We start from the raw sequence: 22,751 nt of genomic DNA, 5'->3' as shown, positions 1-22,751 counted from the left end.
TTAATAACATTTATAATAATACTAAATATTTTTTCCAAATATATATGATCTTTATATTTACATCATCAATCAAATATCTTACTTCTCAAATATCTCAAATCTTACAATCAAATATCCCCTCAACCAAATATTTATGAATTATTATTCTTATTTAATTTAAATATCTTCTTTCTCGCGGAACCCTCCCTAGGCTGGATCCATATTTAAATTTTAGGTCTCCCAAATTCGATCTTCGATCTATCACATTTTTGTTGAGGTTCATACATTTTTTTTTTTCTTTTCTCCCTATCCTAAAGCTAAGGAACTGAAGTGAAAGAACTGAGAAAAGGAGGGAGGAAATTCAAAATTTGAGTCATGTAAAATTGTATCTCTAATTTTATTTATTTCTTCACATAATCAATAACTAAAATAAAAAAAAATGATCTCACCTATCAAATATCTTACTCTCAAATATCTCAAATTATATAATAAAATATCTCACCAACTAAAATAAAAACAAATCACTTGCATGCCACCTAAACTAAAAACTAAAAAAAAATAAAAATCATGGTCCCTTATGGTGTCCACTTGCATGTTACCTAAAATGAAATTAATGGGCATAAAGTTATGTCCGTTAAATTCTATTCACCTCTCAAATATCCCCTACAATGAGGGATATTTGAGAGGGAGATATTTTGAGAAATATCTTCTTTAAATATATCCCCCATTGGAGATGTCCAAATGATTAATAAAGGGAAAGATGAGTATAACTACCATTTTATTATAATATTTGCTTTTTTTTTATCATAATTGAATTTGTAAATGTTTATTGAAATTATTTACCCCAGGAAATTGAGTTGCTTGGTACTAGGGGTACAAATGAGTCGAACCACGAGCAGCTCGATCAAAGTTTAACTCGAGCTCGAATTTGACTGAGCTCGAGTCAGCTCCTTTAACGTTCGAGCCAAGCTCGAGCTTATTTAATATTGGCTTGAGGGCTCATCGAGTCTTGTCGAATTAGATTAATTTAATATTTAAATAATTAAAATTATTATTATTTTTAAAATAAAAAATAAGTTAAGGAGGAGTTTGTGGCTAGAACATATCATTTGGAGTATTTAAGGTACATGATTCAAATCTTATCTACATAGGCTTTTAATTTATTTTTTCAAGTCAGGCTCAAACTTGATTCGAACTCAAACTCTTGAGCTCAAACTCACAAGCTCGCTCGAGCTCAAGTTGAGCCTATGTAGTTTTCTCTTGCTCGAGCTAGGATAAACTCGAGCTGACTTGATTACAGTCCTACTTGACACCCCTTTTATTAGAGGTCATATGAGCTAAGATATCATTTACACAACCTATCATACTTTTATCGAGAATTAGAGTTGTGTCTTGTCACGTATATCTTTTGTTATTATGAAATGGATGCATTAAATTCGAGATTAATGCAGAATAAAATCGGACGAGTAATAATGAGTGAAATGATGATCATTTCACTGCTCGGCTAATAAAGACCATTATGATCATTAACTCTGGCCATTGATCCGACTCGGCCTGTCTGCTCGATCCGGTCGACCTCTTTGACAACCCGACCTGTCTGCTTCACTCGGCATGCCTGCTCGACCTGGGCGACCTCTCTGCTTTGACCGGTCTGTCTGCTCGACCCGGCCGACTTCTCTGCTTCGATCGGTCTGTCTGCTCGACCCGACCGACCTCGTTGACAGCCCGACCTGTCTGTCGCCCGGTCTGTCTGCTCGACCAGACCGACCTCTCTTGCTCGGCCTGTCTACATAGGTTTTTAATTTATTTTTTCAAGTCAGGCTCAAACTTGACTCGACTCGAACTCAAACTCTTACCAATGTGCTGCCCTTCTTGACCCACTTGAACTTTCCTTTGTATAACCGCAACTATGACTTTCATTTGTCAACGTGCAATTCTTTTTGACCACTTGGACTTTTCTTTACTTAACTACAGTTAGGACATTTCTTTGTTAACGTGTAGTTTTCTTTCAACCACTTGGATTTTCCTTTGCCTAATTGTAGTAAGGACTTTCCTTTATCAATGTGTGGTCCTATCCGACCCACTTAAACTTCATCCTTGTCTAATTCTCAAGTTAGGACTTTTATCTTACTTAACTTCTAATTATGACATTCTTAGTCAAGTATCTGATCTTTTATGACCTACTTTACATATTTTCACATACTATCTAAATATCAAAATTTAAGCTCAAATCCTGGTATACTTTGATTCAGGGACGATTACACTAATAATCTCACAATAAATATCATGTCTCCTTAAACAATAATATTAATTATGAATCTAGCTCGAGCTGATTTTGTGTCCGTGGAGCCTATACTCAGGTACAATCCTCTAAAACTAACATAACAACTGATGAGCTAGATGCTCCCAAACTATGATGATTATGTTAGTTTTTTTTTAATATTTATGTTTTGATTTCTAATTTTGATATAGTGATATTTTTTTTACAGTGGAATCATAAACTGATTCATTATAAATATTTTTAAATTTATTTTAATAGTCGATAAATTTTTTTATGAAATTGAAATGATATTAGTAGGTCCGAAAAAATAATAATAAAATAAAAAAATTGCTGAGCTAGACCGCCTGGACAAGAAGAGATCCGAGCTAAATACCTAACCCATCATTTGGCTCAATTAAACCGGTAGACCGGTTCGGTCTATAACAGTGAAAGCTACAAAACGACTTGAGATCAAGATCCAAATCGGACGGCTATCATTGCATCTCTTCCCCACCGCTTCCAGCACATACCCTACGGTATAAATACGCGCACAGCTCTGTTTCCAGTTCAAATTTTGGATCGAGTCCGCGTTCATCTAACGCTCCCATTTCTCATTTCTGCGTCTCACTTCCCGTCCGTCCTCAAACCCTAACGTCATCCCTGTCTCCACCTTGACCCTCGTCATCGGATATGGCGAAGCGCAGGGCAGCGGCGACCTCGAAGAAGAGGAAAGCTTCTTCCGATGCAGAGAAGAGGGAGGAGGGCGGCACCATCGGCGGCCCGAGCGAGTCGCAGGAGGAAATAAAAAAGGAGCCGAAGAGAGCCGGCGCCAAAAGGAGGCGTGTCAATGCGCCGAATCCGAAGACTGAGTACTTCCCCGAGAAGAGAAACATGGTACGTCTAGCGGGATTCTCCTGTTCGCTCTTGTTTTAATTTTATTTTATTGAAAAACTTCTCCTTTTTGGTTAGATTAAGGGAAACTGCGTGCTTTGTCAAAAGGCAGAAAAATATCTTCCCACTAATTTATTAATAGGCTACTTGTACTTACTCGTCGCTGACTATGTTTCTCTACGCAGGAAGATCTTTGGCAAGCAGCTTTTCCTGTCGGAACGGAGGTTTATTTTCATCGTTCTTTAATTAATATATATGTTTTTAACTAATTCCAAAAACGAATTTACTTTTAAACTGTGGGCTTACTCATATGAAAGATGTTAGAATTCCTGTAAAAAAAAATTGATTTATCACTTTTGTTGTATGAAATCTTAAAAATTTCCAGCATTTTCTTTCAACAGTGGGATAACATGGATAAACTGTGCGAGATAAATTGGTGTTTTTCAAATTTAGAGGTATTTTCTTGTCTTTTATTTATCCCCAGCATAATATGTGTTGATGGTGATCAAGATTCCTTTTTGGTGTGCAGAGTGCATGTGATGAGGGAGGAGAGCTTCATGGGAAGACAGTCTACTTGTTTGGAAGCACAGAGGGTATTTTTATGATTATATTACTGACTTAAATTTATAGCATGGCAATGATTTTTTTTTATTGGTTAATGTGTTCAATGTTTATAACTTATAGTAAGCCAAGATACGAGATTCTCCTTTCCAGTTAGAACATATCACTTGTAGCATAGTCCATTTGAGAATTTATAACTCATCTTTCAATATGTATTTGGTGCTTCTTTATTCTTCAATCCACTATTTATTTGTTTGCACTTAGTCATATACATTGGACAGTTTGAACTGTTCCATTTGGTTGATATACTTATATTTTTCATCCTTTTGCAGCTCAAATGTTAAATGTGAATGGCATTGAGAAAGTTGTGCTTATTCCCATTGTGGTGGCTGTAAGTTGATTCATATTGCATTTTTTGTAACCTAAAGCTTCAATAGTTGAGCAAGCAAAAAGTAGGGTTGTCATTGGACGCTGAAGTAACACTATGGCACTATTGATGCACGTTATCTTCAATTGGTGCCAATAATAAGTGATTATGAGGATAATTGGTGTCAATATCATATCTGTGGATGATAATGGACTGGGAAGATTTAATCATTTAATATGGTTTGGGTATCTGGTCATAGTAATTACATGTTTTGTGTAGCTATCAAATAATGACAGAAGATATGATTGGAAGATAGTTTAAGAGAAGCAAACAAAAATTGATATTTTTATGGATTCTATCTGATATTCTCTTGGGGAAAGATTCCTGCAATTCACAGTTTGCACGTAAATGGAATTCCTTATCCTTTTTTGACATTATATGGTGATACTTACTGAGCATCATGTGCATTCCCATTTTATCAATTTAAATAGTGAATTTATCTTCATCTTCTGAGCAGTTTTGATTCTATAAAGTTTTGTTTTCATTAGCTAGAAAGAAGATAACTAGTTGAGATTTACTTGGATTAGTGGATAAAATTATTGTGCCTTGAAATTATTTTATAAGTTTGTCTCGGCTCATATAACATAGATCAGTAGGTCTTTGATGCTCCTAAAAATGCATTGTATATTATACAATTGTTTGTGCTACTTCTTTAGTATTAGAGTCTTCTATAAGTTCACAACATTTTATTATGTGACTTGTTGCAATACATTGATTTACTTTCTTATTTTTCTATCTGTCTATCAACAAATGTCTTGGTTAATTCATTCTAAGCAAACCTCAAATAATTGGGTCAAACATGATTTAATCATAATGATGATATTTTGGTTATTTCTGTTAATTTGTTTGTGTTGATAATTCGTAGGTGGATTCTCCAATCCCACCATCTGATAAGATTGGTGTAAAATCTGTTCAAAGGGAGAAAGAAGATGTAATATCCATGAAGACTATGAAAATGGAATGGATTCCATATATTCCTCTAGAAGATCGGTATGTAGTTTTTGTTCTTTGATTATTTGACAATGCTTAATTTCCAAGCTATTCTCAATTTTTATTATAAGACAAATAGATGACGTGTTTTCATCCTTTTTTTTTCAGTCTACGTCAGGTTGATAAATTGAAGACTCAAATATTTACAATGGCTTGCACCCAAAGAAGGTTGTTACTTTCTTCTTTATTTGTATGTTTTCCAAATCATGTATATATGCAGCTGAGCACTTTTTGGAATGTTTGTGCATTATCTTTATATGTTTGTATACTGGTACTGATGGATGCATTATTTGGACTTTTCCAGGTTTATTGTATTTCTTTGTATTACATTTGCTTCTCCTTTTGCTTTATTTCTTTTCCTCTCTTCTTTATGTATCTTTTTCTTTGCCTATCATAATATTGAAAACTTCTCTATTTTCTTTCATTCGCTGGCTCTAACACAACCTGTTTGTCTTGAGCACGACAATATGGCAGGCTGGACACAGCATGGGACAATGATGTCTGGGCCTGGGCTGATGTTGTATGCGCAGCCCAGTTTCAACCAGACCAACTTGGGCACAACCTGCTGACATCCCAATCTAGATCATGCACCTCCCATCATACCCTTCTTCACTCCTTTGTAGTCTTTCTATATACTGACTAACTATAGAAATTGACACTTGTGTTTGTTAGGTTTTGTGCAAGGCATAATACCTGTATATAAAATGCTAACTGATTTAAAATGTAGCTATATAAGAGTAATATAACATTCTGAAAGGAAGCCATATAGTTAGTTCTTTAAGATTGTAGGTTCAATGGCATATTCATACATCATTGTTCCTGTAATGCTAGATGATTGATTACTTTATGGTGTCAATATGTCATGAATCTGCCTCCACTTGTCTTTGTAGAAGTTTGACTTTGAGTTTACTCTTCCATTTTTATCATTTATAAACTATAGGATGGAATTGAATGACACACATGTGAATGTTTGGAAAAACATTCTATTTGTTAATCTGTCCTTGCCAAATGATCATCATACCTCCAGAACTATCATTCTGTGTTAATGATGCTTTGTTCTAAAACATTATAGGTATTTATAACACTAATAAAATTGACATCATCATGCAGAGCTGCTTTAAAACATCTGAGGATTGAGCGTGTTAAGCAATATGATTATTGCCTTCCTTGTAAGTCTTTTTTGCCTTTCTCTGCCCCTTTCTTGTTTGTATTGTCTTGTTACATTGGTTTAAAGTTTGTTGCCAGTTAACAGTTATTCCATTAGATTGTATTCTTCTAGAAGCCTTAGCTATTTTTTAAATGTTGCTTTAGGCATTCTTCTTGAGGCGACACTTTTGCAGTTTATTTTTTAGTTATGTTAGTGATACAATTCAATTTTTGTATAGGCAACACTGAATGATCTCAATGCCCTTGCTAAGTTTTTAAATTATTGGTTTCTCAAGTGAGGTAGTGTAAACTTAACCACTATAATTGTCCCTATTGAATCACAAGTTCATTATATCTTTTCTGCTTCTAATTTAGTTCCCATGGATCAATAGCCTCACACTCTCCTTTTATTGGAGAATAGACACATGTTTATTATGCAATGTTAGACATTATCATCTTGCATTTTTTAACTTTAAAACTTTCAATTCATTAGTTTCTTGTCACTCGCTTGATCTTTAAGACAATGACAAATTGCTTTAATGGACTGAGTATTGGGCAGAAATTGTTTATAATAATTTACAAAACCCATTGGCTACTTAAAGCAAAATGTTCAATCTTGTCCAAAAGAAAAAAAAATATCCTACATAGGATTGCAAAAGGCTTTATATACTCACGGTCTGGGAATAGGTTAACTAGGTTGATATGTTTATAATTTTGGAATTATATACAATCAGATCCCGCTGAATCTTCTTTGGACCAGTGAGATATTTGCAACAGTTTGGTATGATTAATCAGTCTTCTGCATTTGGTATCAAGCTTGTTATTTGACCTCTATGATAATTATATTGCAATAATTCCAAAATTTTGATTTAGATTTGCAGGTGTATTTGTTGTAGGTGAGATACTAAAAATATTATGAGTTAGATTTGGTTCTCAACTTCTCATTTATTTAATTGCCACTTTGCTCTTGTTACATATCGATTTGGTAATGATCATTTTTTGGCTCATGAGCATTTTTCTTAATACAATTAAACATCATATGTGCATTCAGATCTTCAATCATTAAAAGCTGATGAAGATGAGGATGATACAGTGGTTAATATCATGTTTCCTCTAGAACCTCCGGTAAGCTAAAGTTCTCATTAACTTCTATGTTTGATATATCTGGCACTAGATTCACTTGGTTCTTTAGTTTTGAATACATACTTATGCTTAGTAGTAGTTGTAAACAACTTCCAGCTTGGTTCTTGTTAATAACCTCTTAGTCAGTGATCAGATATAAATATAACTTTGAAGTCTTTTCACTCCTAATTGACTACAGAATTTGTTTTTAGTTTGATGTGGCTTTGTGGAGTTAGCTTGGATGGTCAGTTCGTGATACACTGTTAAGGGGCTAAAAAATGAGGTCAATAAATTTTTTTCCCCCAACTTTTTCAACTTCAAGCCAGCTATTAGATAGCAAAGATCTTGGAGGAAGATAAAAGGGTTATTGGTGAATGAGAGAAGAATGACTAAGAGATATGAGCTGAGATAGACAATGGGAGAGCATTCCTAATATATGATAAGAAAAGAGGATAAGTGCAGAATTGCAGCTACGGTCCGCTATTGGAGGATTAGATTCCAATTCATGAGTTCATAAGCATTACCCAAGTTAGTTGGCCTGAGACTGGTCAGTTAACCAGATTGATTCCTGTCAAGATCCTTACACTCATTGCACCATACTTTCAAATTCCAGTTAGTGTAGTTTAATGTTTTGCAATGCAATAAATTTCTATTCCATGCCAATTTTTAATCTGAATATATCAAGACAAGTATCTGATTATTTGCATTTGTTATTTTTTTAATATCAAAGTGTAGGAGTCACATCTTAGTCTTAATTCCTTTTCTACTAGTTCTTATTTCCACCTAAATTTGAGATATACACATTACCAAATATGCATTTTAGATTTTTTTTGTCATATGAACATGTTAGAAACTAGTTGGAACTCTAATAGATGTTAAATTCAGAGAAGACATGCTCAAAGATGACCAACATATTCCATAAATAGTTAAGGTCTTGATTTATACTCAAGAGCTTCCATCTGCTAGCATCAGAATTTTTTTCATTGACAAACATGGATTGTTTTTTTTTTTCTAAGGCGTTACTGAGTTTGTATTTAATACCACTGGTTTCTTGTCTCAATTTGTTGATGATGGATAATATCTATTTTGCAGATCGTTTGTGATTTTGATTGGGAAATGGATGAAATTGAGGTATGGATCTTCTGGGTCTACTATATTACTTATCCTTAATTTCCTTGATATGGAAGCATAGGAAACTATAATGTGTGAGAGTCCATATTCTCTAGCTTCGTTATCTTTTAAAATGTTGTTGGCTTATACAGTCCAAATGGTGTTACATATATTTTCTTCATTTGAACGTTCAAATATTTCCAGGAATTCATTGATAATCTTATTAAAGAGGAGGTTTTGCCAGAAGATAAGAAAGATGAGTTCAAGGTAATAGAGCTAATATTATTTTTTTTTGAAGGAAGAAAAAGACAGTTTTAAGGACCATTGAAATTTTGCTCGTAAATTTTCACTGACTAAATTTGTTGTGTTTATTCATCAGGAGTATGTGAAGCAACAGGTTAGAGAAAGGAGGAATGCACTGCGACAGGTATTAAGTTAAAAGAATGTTTATACACACACACACGCTAGCAATTACAGAAATAGGGGCATTGATATTTGGAGAAGTTGAAGCCGAGACCTATATGTTTCAAAATGTATAAATCAACTCTTATTTTTTTGGAACAAATTAATCTCCACTGTTTTCTTAAGCAACTTAATTCTTTGGATTAGCTGTTTGATGATACAACTTAAGACCAAGTGTCTGATTTTTTTTTTTTTAAAGAAAGAGACAACTGACCGTTTAATTTTTTTTTACATATTTCGAAAAAAAACTATTTAAGTTCAGTTATTCAAATTGTTTGGCGGAATCCTTGATCATTTGTAATTAGCAAATTAAGTTATGTTTTAGATTTACTAATAAAATTAGCTAGATATTTGTCTCTACCTTTCCATTCGATTATATATGTTAAGCATAGGGGTTTGTCTAAGCATTTGCCAATATCAACAGCCATATTATACATGCATATATGTAATTAATTGGTTATCAAATTTTTGTTATCTCCAGGCAAAAGAAGCCAGGAAAAAAGCTATAGAAGACATGGATCCAAAAACCAGAGAAGCTATGGAAAATATGAAATTTTACAAATTCTACCCTGTTCAAACACCTGATACTCCCGATGTCAGCCAGGTCAAGGTGTGCGCGCCATCATTTCTTTGAAAATGATTTCACTTATTGTAAGGCGTTTATTTTCTTGATCACTGATCTGTATTTATCTGAGAATCACATTGCTCGTGATGCACAGGTATCATATATAAACAGGTACTACGGGAAAGCACATTTCCTGAGATAGCTATCTCAACAATGAACTCAACTGCCACACTTAAAACCCCATGAAGGCAATAAACTTTCGGAAACCTGAGATTACTTTTTTTTGTCCCCCTAAAAAAATGTTTCAAGTTTTTGCGTTATCTGCAGGGATAAGAGTGAGGCCTTAGATTTTGAGAATAGCTAATCCATCCGACACCAAATGGTGTGAAGTTATCTGTAAGACGAAGTTTTGCACAACTTCAATATGTTATTTTTTGACCTACAAGTACAACAGAGATTTTCATAGCAGTATCTTTTCGATACACAACAGAACATTGTATCACTGTTAATTTTGGAAACAGAAGAGGCAATTTCTCATTCACTATGGGAACAAAAAGCCTTTAGGGCGTGTTTGGTTCGGGGTTATCGTGGATAACCTTGGTTATCTGTCTATGGTTATTTACGATAACCATATTTGGTTCGAGGTTTTTTTGGATTCCTAAGTTTTCCTCGATTCCGAAACGTCAGCACACGTCATCAATTGGGGCATCCAACCCGGAATAGAAATACCTTTGGCTGCCTTGGTTTTTCTTGATTCCTGAGGTTATGAAATTTTTTGTCCGAAATTATCCTTCGATACGACCAGAGCACGAAGGTGGCGGTAGTAGGCTGCAGTAAAAGGCGTCGGGCGGCGTGGGCAGCGGTCGGCTTTGTCGGAGGTGGCAGCAGATTGCAGATCGGCAGGAGGTCAGCGGTGGGCGGCAGGCAACGAGAGACGGGCAGGCGGTGGGCAGCGTAGGCGGTCGACTGCAGCAATAGGCGTCGGGGTGCGATCGGTGGGCAGCGGTCGGGGTCGTCGGACGTGGCAACAGATCGTTGGATGGCGGCGCGACAGGCAAAGGGAGACGGGCGGGCGGTGGCCAGTGAAGGCGGCTTGTGGACAGCGAAGCGGCTTGTGGCAGTGGGAAAAGGTCGGCGGGAGGCAAGCGGTGGGCGATAGGCAAGGGGAGATGGGCGGGCGGTGGGCAGCGAAGGCGGCTTGCGGCGGTGGGCAACGCGAGGCGAGGAAGAAGAACAACTTTACTGTTATCTACAACGTTTTTTTTACTTTGCTATTTTAAGTTAAATGTTACTATTTTAATTAAAACTTTATTAAATGAAAACAAATTGTAAGTAAAACTTCATTATTAACTTTAATAAATTATTTAAATAGATTATAAAATAAAAAATAAAATATTATCTAATTTTTTTTATTTAAATTATTGAATATTAGTATTATTAATTTAATTTATTTTAAAAAATAATCAAATATTAAATTGATTTAGTTATAAAATATCTTTGATGGAACAAAGGATAATACCGTAAATATAAAATTAGGTTATACATTAGAACCTCCAAACAAACAAGTTTGTGTTACATTACTTGGAATTAAACCAAACGACATTAGGTTATGTTATATTCCCTATAACCTTGGTTATATGATTATCTGGTAATCTTATAACCAAGGTTATAGATGATGACTTGAACCAAACGCGCCCTTACAGTTGCTTAATGATGGGTTAGTATAACTGTAGGTTTTACCTCATCCATTTCCCTCATTTCCACAATTTGAAATGATGGGTCTATTTCTTTACCCAAACAAAAACTAGATTAAATTCTTAAAATTCTGCTGGAGAATTTATATTAAAAATTGCATCAGTTTATTAATCTTTCATATTAGATCTTGGTCTAATGTCTGTGAAGGAATTTTGATATCCTTCATATTAGTTCTCTCTCGAATTCAAACAATATTAGTCTTTTATAAAAACGATAAACAATGAGTTCAAAGTTTTTTAAAATGACTTCGAAGTCTATTTTCGCTGAATCGGAACCAAAGATGAACTCAGTAGAATGTAACCATTCTTTGCCTATTTGCCACTCATCTACAGCTACTACTATCAAAATTTTTTATCACAAGTCAAATTTTATTGCCCTGTTATCAATATTATGTAACTTCAATCGTCAATTTTATTATATGAAAATAAGCTCTTGATTTCCATTATCTATTGTAATTAATATACCTGTAAATTTTGAAGATTTTTATTGAAGTATTATATAATCTAATTCTTTGATTCACACTCATTCGGTTTTGATTTTTTTTTATTATTTTAAATTTCTATTCTTGATTTCTTAAAAATAATTAATAATAAAAATGTAAAAAAATGATCAATCTCATAAAACTACGAGACATCCTGTAAACTTTTTTTTTAAAAAAAAATATAACGGAATTTTAAAGATTGAAAATTTTCCTGGACCATATATAAATAACCCCGTGCTGATTCGAAGAAACTTCACAAACTTATCACAAGATATATAAAGAAAATTTTGCATACAAATTAGTTTATAAAATTTCAGACCGCCAACTTCCATTTCGATGAACGAACTCGATCCCTTGAGAACATTGTCTCAATATGCAAATAGAGTGTTTGACATTTGACGAGAGAGCATAGTTATCATGTTGTATTATTATGACAAAAGATGAATACGTTCGTCCCTAATGTCTCCATCAACTCATCCCAGGGCCAACATATCATGTTGCATTATGACATTTGTCATGATGGATGGGATGATCTCATATCAGAAATCAACATAATCTCTGAGAGAAAATACTAGTGGCTCAGCGAAGAAAGTTAAAAAAAAAAAAAAATACTGATGATAAAGGAGAAAAGGAAAAAAAAAAATCCAAAAAAACTAAACACTTTATTATTTTGTTATTCCCAATTTATTTTCTCATCCACAAGATTAAATGAACCTTGTAAACCCTTTTTCCTCTTACAGATATAAAAACAATAAACAAAAAAAGGGTCCGAATTACTCCCTTCCCCTTGCTTCCCTGTGTGCCAAGTCACAAATTACACTATGTTACAAGCCATAGCCAGCAGGCCTCATGAAGTCACCTGTGGGCTCGAGTCGGACCAGGGAAATCATATTTCCCACCCATTTGACGCAGACACGCACATACCAACAAGTGCGTGATTATGATAAACCATCCAAACTAACAATAAGAGCATACTGTGAATGGTTTTGAGAAATTTAACACTGTTTTCTTATTGGAAATGTTTAATTCTCTTCATACATACTCAGCCAAGAAATGGAAATTGAAATTTGTCCACATCTCAACAAACCACATTCTTGAGAGCAACATTCACAGAAAGCATCGACTCATAAGAAAAGCAATTTTCTGATAAACTAGAGAATTCCATTAGTACGTTGAACTGCAGATTTTCCAATCTTCTGCGCACGCATGCATGCACACATACACACTATGGTGTCTCTGTTTGCGTGCAATTCAAGGGTTTAGCATTATTTGGGTAAAATAAGGAGACATCAAAATAATGCATGTAGGAAGGGACAAAAGAAAGCGAAGCCTTAGGGTTTGGCCGTTTGGGCAATAATATTAGAAACTTTATCTTAGAAAAAGTTTCTAATATCCAAAGATTTGACATCAACCAACTCCTCATCCTTGAATTCCTCCCTGCAAGTGTTTCACGAGTGATCAGTGCAAACTTAATATGAGATGATGAAATAGTTGTATGTTTTACTCAAGTTATAGTGAGAGACCTTTTAAGCTGGGTCTCCATTGCTTCAATAGCATCCTTCTTCAGACCATCCAAATCCTCTTTAGCAACTTTAAGTTCCAATTGTTCTTCGTACTTTGGAAGGTCTTCCTTCTTAATTCCCAGCCTAATTCAAGTTTAAGAAATTAGAGTTCATAATATAAACAAAAATAACTATCAATCCTTGGAAGCTTGCAACTACTATGTATTTGATTTTATTCAGTATTTTTTTTTTCAAAATTTAGTTATAATTTTATCAGCTTACTAAGCTGAACCCAACTAATAATTCAAAATTTAGAAGTTCTAAGCAGCTAATTGAGTTTTAGGTTGTCCATTGGCTTAATTTGAAACTATTTTGGCCAATTTAAAGTATGTCCTGTATGTGAAAGAACACCAGATATGTATCTCCTAGTATGCAAAATAACACCCATACGTCGTGACAACATCTCTATGTTACAGCTTTCTTTGATTGGATAGAATTTGAATGTAGCAAACTATATTGTCAGTAGTAACGAGTAGAATTTGACTGCAGTATCATGTCAAGATAACAAATTTGAAACCTTCAAAGAGGCATATCAACAATATGCAGAAGCAAGCAACAAGCAACAAGTATTATTTGAATAGTACCGATATACTACACTCACTTTTTGTTGACCTTGTCAAACTCAGCCAAGAGAAGAGACATGTTCTTTTTGTCAGACCTGAGCAGTGGCTTTTTAATCTCTTTCTCAACCTTCTCCAAAGCTTCCATCATCAAAGGCTCAGCACCGATATCATCTGCAAGGCCATTCCTGTGAAAGCCAATTGTAATATCATATAAGGATAGAGTGACCATGATGTGAAATAAAAGTAGCAGTTACATGCACAAAAAACAGGCAGTGAAACGATTAACATTTAACTATAATCAGAACAAACACAAGTCCAGTAAACTTTTCCACTGCCTCTCCTAGTTTGCATATCTTTATTTCAGTACAATACCAGCATATAAGGAAAAAGATTTATTTACTAATGACGCTATCGCTAGTATTTCTTCATTTTTTTTCAGCTTAATATAATTAATAATCTTAACCAACCATTTTTTTGCTTCTGAACTTTCAAAAATTAACCATTGCAGTAAAGGATGATCTCCATGATCCAAGATAAAAACTTGGTGGTTCCTAGTTTCCATCTCAGAGCAATACTCCATTTGTTAACAAACAAGTATGGCAGAAAAGAATTTAAAATATGAAAATAAGGGGTGTTATTGGTAAACATGAATGTTGCTCAAGGTGCTATTTCAGTACCCAAGTATGACAAATAAAAGAAGGGATGTGCTGACTATTAGTTTGATCTATAAAGAATATATTGCATACAAGTAACAATCAATATGCCTCTTGAACTATTGATTAATGATTACAAGGATTTTTTTTGCAACCTTTTATTTTTCACAATATCATTTTCATTATATCAAGTTCCTAATGAAAGACTCACCAGTCACCATATTGTTTGTAAAAGCAAAGCAGTCTTGACATGATGAGATAAAAACAGGTTGAATGGTTAAGATAGTACTTCATGCGCTATTGGGTATTGGACTCATTTCTTTGTTAGCACTAGTCTTGTTAGACGATATTTAATTCAAGTTAATTTCTCAGAATGATGAGATACAATCCTCGAAGTAACATCATTTCTAGCTTAACATGTACCTAACAGAAGCAAACATTAATACCAAATATTACCGTGAGAAACAACAAAATCAACAAAGACTAATGCATTAGGTGACTATCATAGTATTGACCAACTGTGCTGAAAAGGCATCCAAAAGTATTATATACTTGATTCGTATCTCCTGTAGTGTTAACAGATATGTTCGAGCATCAGGAATATCTTGTGTCTGTAGATCAATTGCGTACTTAATTTTCTGTGATTCTGACAACAGATCAGCTCTGCAGGATAACAAATCACTCGAGTTACTAAACAAGAACAAATAGTAGCAGATTGAAAATGCAGGCAAATATATCAAAAATAGAAGGAACCTTGTGCAGCATTACATTGTGAAGGATTCGAAATTGCATTTTATAGGTTACAACAGAGATGAAATGTAAAAACCATGTGTTGGCGCCTCAGCTGAATAGTTGAAGACCAAATCATTATTTCTCATATTTCCATATACAAGACAAATATTAGAAAGTCAACGAACTTAACTAAACCTTTTAGTGTATAACATTCAATTTGTCATTTAAGTATACTGGTTGGGTTGCATGATGAAAGAAATAATGAAACAAATTACCATTCATCAGAAAGCACCACAACCCTTTTACAGAAAATTTATCCAAATTGGAACATATATCTGACACTTAGCAGGGCAGGAACATCAACGTATCTTTTCAGATGAAGAAATGGAAATGCCACCTTTGAATATTTGCGTAACAATATTGATGATGTGATTGATCTTGATATGGAATTGCTAGATATAACAAATGTGATAATTATGGATATGCCACTGAGTACATTTGGATTTTATATTGATATCACCTTTCAATTCACATTAGCAAGAACAATGTATCATGTATAATATGGGTTAGAAACATTCATAATCTGTGCATTATTCTAGATCCTTGCATTATAGATCCCTTGGTTTATTACAGAACTATATCTCTACAGGGACTAACTGTCATAAGGTCATATCCTGCAATACAATCAAATTGGTATTGACTGTTAGCACTGCCAGAACATTGGACATTTTCAATGCATTAGTTCACAAGTCATAACATCCTAAAATATTAGTCCACCTGATGTGGCATATGAATAGTCACGATATAATGTACAAGATTTTACAGGGTACACAGAACAAACCAAAACATACATGGAATGCCCATGATGAGATAAGAAACGAAACTACAAAATTATGTAACAATCTTTAAAAACATCTGAAATTGAAGACCTATCTTGTGTAACTAAGCATCACATAAAATAACTCCTAAATTCTGAAAAAAATAAAACACAACAAATATCAAACAAAAAAGAAAAGAAATCACATCTTTGCAGAAAGGGAGCACGTGATACACAAATAGTGCTTCAAAAGGAAAAAAACTTACTTTTCCCTTATGGTTTTTATGACTTTGGCATATTGGGATACAGCTGCTGGGTCATCAGGATCAATAGTGATCTTTTCCTTTCGAAGCACACTGAAGGCAGTTTCAAATTTGTTTTTGACATCATAAAAGATGTTCCTCAGCATCTCTTCAAACACATAAGCAATTGAGGTAATGAGTAAATGGATGTAGAATAACAAAATTGTTTAGCAGCCCAAACACAGACTAAAAGAGTCAAGCACACACACCAACTTAACAAGATAATTACATGAGAAACTGAATTTCCAAACTCATTCCCATAAGATTTTGGAAAGCAGAAGGCAAATCAATAGCCCTTGATCAGCAGGGCTAATAGGATAATGCTTTTAGCTTTAATTGCCAGATATCTAGCAATCAGGTAATATTGTTAATTTGAGATAACTAGTGAGTCTCCGGAATCCTATTCTGACCATATTTTATGTTTAAGAGTCTTTAGTATTTTAAATCAATTATGTCATGTCGAAGTTAGGACAAAAACGTTTAAAGCTATTAACATTATATCTGGTGTCCGAGAGGATTCCTTTGGAGTATTTTAAAAAGTGACAAATGTCAGTTAAAATGAAAATAAGTAACATACCACAAAACCAATTAGTAGGCCGTACACATGCATGGCTGTAATTTGTAAACACTTCAACATGGTTATAACACTAAACATTTACCATTGCAAGGCCAATGTTTCTCTATATTTAGAGAGTACAGGATACAGTAACAGCAATCCCCAATTTAGAGAAAATAGGAATCATAACCCAACTCAAAATCATGACATGGAGTGTCGGCTCAAGTAAGAGCTAGAATGAAGGTTGTGTGGTAATAGTGAAATGGCCATCAAACAGAAATCTAGAAACACTAGTCAGGCATCTATGCTAGATTATAAAAGCTTAACTGAGGAATAGAAATACTTCAAAGAAGTATTAAAAGTAACATAGCAGTATAGATGCTACCATCTCCTTTCAATGGTGGAAGATTAGAAGCTGAAGCTTCTTTTGCATAGGATCGGACTGGCATTCCATGATCGTGCTGAAAAAATATCTGACCAGCATATAACTGCAAAAGCAAATCAATAATTTCTTGAACTTAGTGTAGATTATATTTGAAAGCAGAAGGATATCTAATTTGAAAACCTAAAATACAACTTATAAGTCTCCCTGAACAGAGAAATAAGTACATTTGGCATGTAAGAGAAGTTTGAGTTACCAGGCTAGATTTGCTGGCATGACCAAGCAATGAGGGTAGTTTTTTCTGTGCAATGATCCTGATGTTAGTTTACATCAGCCTTGCATAGAGCTCAACTGAGGGAGAGGATTCATTTTGCCAACCCAAATAATTTGGACAAACATGATGATGGTTATTACTACATAACACGGTTTAGAAGTTTAGTCATCCTCTGTTTTACTAGAACAAAAGTCTGCACGGAATCAAACCTCAGCGTACATCTAAATTGAGGAATATCATCCATGTAGCTTACACAACTAGTTGGGACAAATACAAAGATGATGTTTTTATTAGTAATACAAAACACAACCGTTCAGAAATTGTGTCATCATTGGTTTCATTAGAAGATCAATATATATAGACTCAAACCTCCAACTACATTGCAAAGAATGTAAATCGATCGTTCCGTGACAATTCTGCAACATTATCGCAATAAAACGCTATTGTTTAAACCCCAATCCCAAAGTTTAAAAAAAAGAGAGACGATCTCAAGAATTAGCCAAAACTACATATATGCTGGATCACAGCATACAACTAGGGTTTCGCAATGTCAAAAGATCAAATCCCAAAACCACAACGTCGTAAAGAGATTTTAAAAGATGGAAAAATAGACAAAGCGTAAATAATGAAAACGATCATTGGAGACGACGACCATCGACATCGATCAGATCCGATGAGATCTGCCTATTCCACCGAAACCATGCCAAAGAACGCATATTAGGGTTAAAAACATGGGGAAACGCCGATCGAGATGAACGAGAACGAGAACGAGAACGAGAACGAGAACGAGATGCGATGGTATACCTGTCGGGATCGAGATAGGAGACGAGAAACCAACGCCATGGCGGCTGCAGCAGCTCTAGTCCGGCTCTGGTTGCTATGGATTGATTCCCTTGCGCCTTCGACTGCAACTATCGCTCATTGCCAAACGAGATTAATAGGATAACTGAGCTGACATTTTATCCGTTGGATCAAAATCGTGCGGTTGAAGATGAGGAAGACCGGCCCGGTCGCTGAGTAGATCGGCTCAGCAGGCTAATTGCGGATTGCGGAGCCGACGACGATTGAGCCGGTTCAGGGCAAATTCCAAAACTATAATTTAGAAAAGCAAAATATAAAATGTGATAGATAAAAAAAAAATCATATTAGACAAACTCTCAAACTATAGAATTGGAAAAAAAATGATATAGAAATCTATAATGATAAAAATTATATAAGAACTATGCAATTGAATGCAAGACCTATAATTTAAGAATTATATCAAAACTATAAATTGTGCATTATAAAAAAAAAAATACAAGAATACCTATTGGTCACCATTATCAACTGAGAAAAGAAAAATCTTCTCATTAAATATCAAAACTTTCTAGTTAAATGAAAGTGTTAAAGAATGAACATTATCTACTTGTTTACATGGATTCTAATCATTTTAAATGAACAAAGTTATTAATAAGGGATTTTAGAAGCAAGACATGCACAAAAGCGAAGCGAGTTTAGGAGGCATACAAAGATCTTTTGTATATGTTAGTCTTTTCTCTCTCTCTCTCCGTTTTTTTTCTCTTGACATCTTGATTCATGAATTTCACATTCTATCAAATATATTTGTCAAATTTTCGCTGGTAGTCCACCATTTGTTTATAATCTGAAACAATAAGATGCATGTGACAAATATGAGCCAGAAATCTTTCACGATCGGTTCTAGTTTGGTGACCTTTTATCAATTAGAATGAATCTCATTCCAAACCCTTTGATATTCTTGTATAGAAGACCTCATAGAGCTGCTTTTCCTTAGAGAAATGATATGCTCAAGGAATATGGAGCACGAAAACCTCAAGGAATGACTCAGCACTTCATACGTGGAAAAAATAGGAAATAAAAAAAACATTTCGTATTACACAGCCCAGCTTTTGCCCTAAATCCCGCGGCTTCTCCTTTCCCCTTCACCTGCGATGCGATTCTCGGCTCGACTTCTCCCTTCTCCTCCACCGTCGCCGCTTCTCCCTCCTCCTCCACCCATGACGACGGCCAACCGAACCCTAAGACGCCACCCCAGCAAAGCCCTAAAGCCGTCCTCTACAAGCGAAGCCCTAAAGCCGTCCTCCACCAGCAGAAGCTCGTCCTCTACTCCACGCGGCGAAACTCCAAGCTCCTCCACGTTGTGAAGCTCCTCGAAGCTTCTCAAAGCCCTAAATCTCCTCCACGCGGCGAAGCTCCAAGCTCGCTGTGAAGCTTCTCGAAGCCCTAAATCTCCTCACACGTGGCGAAGCTCCAAGCTCCTCCATGCTGTGAAGCTCCTCGAAGCTTCTCGAAGCCCTAAATCTCCTCCACGTGGTGAAGCTCCAAGTTCCTCCACGCTCTGAAGCTCCTCCACGCTGTGAAGCTCCTCCGCTAGTGAAGCTCCACCACCAAACATCCACCAGAGAAGCTACTCTTGGCAGTATCTCGTTCTTCCTCCTGCCCTTTTCATTCTGGTAACTCACTGTATCTTCTCTTATGTTTTAGTTAAATGTCATGGTGATGATTGAATAATTCATGAACTTTCTTGTTTATTTTCGATGCAAAGATTTCTTCCTATGCAAAGAGTTTCCAATATATAGGAAGTGAATTCACTCACTATATCTTTTCCTGTATTTTAGTTAAATTTCATGATTCATTATCCTGCTTAAAGGAGTACCTTGATTGATGCTTTGTTGTTTCTTCACAAATTTGACATCAATAATGCGTGTTGTTTGTTTCTTGCTATTTTGTAAATTATGTGTATTCATAACAGCAAAAGAAACATATTGAATTATTTATTTATGTATCTTCCTTGTTATATTCTCATTTCAGTTTTTTTTCCTAATGATGTTCTTAAACATTTCTTTGTGCTATTATTTATTTATGATTGCCAATAAATATTTTGTTTGAATTTAGGTTGTAAAATTGTTATGGAGCAAGAACTATTAATTGAGGGTGATGTGTAAAATTTGGGTGATTCGTCAAGCTCAAATACACGATACTCCACAAGTTGGGATGTATTTTTCATCTGAAGAAGAAGTCCGTGCTTTTTACAAATCATATGCCCAAGGTCTTCGTTTGGGATTTCAAAGTTGGGTTCCAAAAAAGGAGATGATGGCCAGATAAAGTATTTTTCATTCGGATGCTCTAAAAATGGTAAGACCGTTCCTAGAGTGAAAAATTCCTTTTATCCTAGAGCTTGTAGCAAAACGGATTGCAAATCAAAGATTAATATTATAGTTCAGAATGATGAATCATGTGTCATTACTAGTATTCAACTAGAATATAATCATGCATTAAGTCCAAGGAAGTCAAGATATTTCGGATGTAATAAAGTGTTAGATTCCCAAACTAAGAGGAAATTAGAGTTGAATGATCAAGTAGGAATAATTTTGAGTAAAAGTTTTCAATCATTTGTTGGTGAAGCTGGTGGTTATGAAAATTTATCATTTGATGAGAGAAAATATAGAAATTATGTGGCTGAAGCACGGAGATTAAGGCTTGGGAATGGTGATGCAGAAGCCTTGAATAATTACTTTTGTCGTATGTAAAGTAGAAATTCAAATTTCTTTTATGTAATTGATGTAGATGAAGATTCTCGCATCAGAAATATATTTTGGGCTGCATGTGATTCTTTTTCTGATGTCGTTACATTTGATACCACATATCTTACCAATAGTTATGATATACCATTTGCTCCATTTGTTTGAGTAAATCATCATGGTGAATCCATAATACTTGGTTGTGGTTTGATATCTAAAGAAGATTCAGAAACTTTCATTTGGTTATTTAAATCATGGTTGGCATGCATGAGAGAAAGAGCTCCACGAGCTATTATTACGGATAAATGCAAAGCCATGGAAATTACAATTCTTGAGGTATTTCCGGACTCTCATCATCGTTTATGTCTTTGACATATTATGAAAAAACTTCCATCTAAGTTTAGTAGTCATGCCAACTATAAGTTGATAAAGAGAAACTTGAAGAATATTGTTTATAATTCTTTGACATCTACAGAATGTGATAGCAACTGGAAAAAATTTATCAAAGAATTTAACTTGGAGAAAAATGATTGGTTGAATTCTTTATATGAAATTCGTCATAAGTGGATGCATGTATATGTGAAAAATAAATTTTGGGCAGGAATGTCGACAAGTCAAAGAAGTGAAAGTATGAATGCTTTTTTTGATGATTATGTTCATTCAAAAACAACTTTGAAGCAGTTTGTTGAACAATATGACAATGCTTTGAAAAGCAAGATTGAAAAGGAAGATAATTCTAATTTTGCATCTTTTAATTCAATAATTCCGGTCATCAGTGGCAATCCAATTGAAAAGCAGTTTCAAAGTGTTTACACTAACAAGATATTTAAGTTGTTTCAAAATGAACTACGAGGTGTTTTGTAATACTTTATTTGTGAAGGAAGAAGGATCAACATTGTTTTTTGAGGTGATAGAAACTGTATATGGAAAAGATGGAACAACTCCAAAAGAGATTTCCTTTTGGGTACAATATAGTGAGTTATAATGTCAGATGAAGTGTTTGTGTCGTCTCTTTGAGTTTCATAGAATTGTCTGTAGACATTTGATGTCTGTTCTGGTAAAAAGAAAAGTCACTACAGTTCCAAAACATTATATTTTAGAACGATGGCGCAAAGACATTAAACGTGGATATCAAGGAATCACCAATATTTATGATGATTCTTGTCAGCATGCAGAGGAAAGACGAAGATATAATAATCTTCAACCATTGTTACAGGAAGTGGGGCAACTTGAGTCAAAAAATGATGAGAGGTGCTTTGTTTTAATAGGGATATTAAAAGAAACAAAAAAGGTTTATGGATACCAACATTGGTGATTCATTGGATGATGATCATGATAGCAACATAATACACGAGGAATCAAGAATTGAGAGTAAAAAGTTTCACAGTCCACTGAAAGTAAGGTCTTGTGGACGTCCACCGACGAAAAGAAAACAATCCAAAATTGAGCAAATTGAGAAAAGGGCAAAGGCAAAGTCTCGAAAAAAGGTTTGGTTTGTATATTTGGGTGTAATTTATTACTTTGGTATTATGTTATGTTGATAATTTATGTAAGTACATTTGTCTACAGGGTTCTACAATTGATAGAGAGCAAGATGAGTTATCAAACATTGAACAAATTGA

At 34.6% G+C, this 22,751-nt stretch overlaps 2 protein-coding genes across 3 annotated transcripts; one reads left to right on the top strand and one right to left on the bottom strand.

The window, feature by feature from the left end:
* Positions 1–2,814: 2,814 nt before the first annotated feature.
* Positions 2,815–9,984, top strand: LOC121984177 (protein HEAT INTOLERANT 4-like). Of its 2 annotated transcripts, XM_042537000.1 has the most exons (15): positions 2,815–3,133; positions 3,316–3,354; positions 3,532–3,585; positions 3,660–3,723; positions 4,024–4,082; positions 4,984–5,108; positions 5,217–5,276; positions 6,219–6,277; positions 7,306–7,379; positions 8,469–8,507; positions 8,691–8,753; positions 8,866–8,913; positions 9,430–9,558; positions 9,668–9,761; positions 9,841–9,984. In XM_042537000.1, exons 1-14 carry the CDS (start codon positions 2,930–2,932, stop codon positions 9,713–9,715), a joined length of 1,065 nt encoding a protein of 354 aa, XP_042392934.1. In that variant the 5' UTR covers positions 2,815–2,929; the 3' UTR covers positions 9,716–9,761; positions 9,841–9,984. The 2 variants fall into 2 exon arrangements, with proteins under 2 accessions (XP_042392934.1, XP_042392929.1); XM_042536995.1 differs by having other exon boundaries at positions 9,668–9,984.
* Positions 9,985–12,726: 2,742 nt separating this feature from the next.
* LOC121984166 (probable ATP synthase 24 kDa subunit, mitochondrial) lies at positions 12,727–18,523 on the bottom strand. Its single transcript, XM_042536986.1, has 7 exons — positions 18,395–18,523; positions 17,320–17,422; positions 16,343–16,487; positions 15,080–15,190; positions 13,913–14,059; positions 13,273–13,395; positions 12,727–13,186 (listed from the first exon to the last, which is right to left on the bottom strand). Exons 1-7 carry the CDS (start codon positions 18,431–18,433, stop codon positions 13,123–13,125), a joined length of 732 nt encoding a protein of 243 aa, XP_042392920.1. The 5' UTR covers positions 18,434–18,523; the 3' UTR covers positions 12,727–13,122.
* Between the last annotated feature and the right edge of the window lie 4,228 nt (positions 18,524–22,751).

The sequence above is a fragment of the Zingiber officinale genome, chromosome 1B (assembly GCF_018446385.1).
Source record: "Zingiber officinale cultivar Zhangliang chromosome 1B, Zo_v1.1, whole genome shotgun sequence".
Lineage (NCBI taxonomy): Eukaryota > Viridiplantae > Streptophyta > Magnoliopsida > Zingiberales > Zingiberaceae > Zingiber > Zingiber officinale.
Note: the sequence above shows the minus strand (reverse complement) of the source record. Positions and strands in the feature narration are given on the sequence as shown.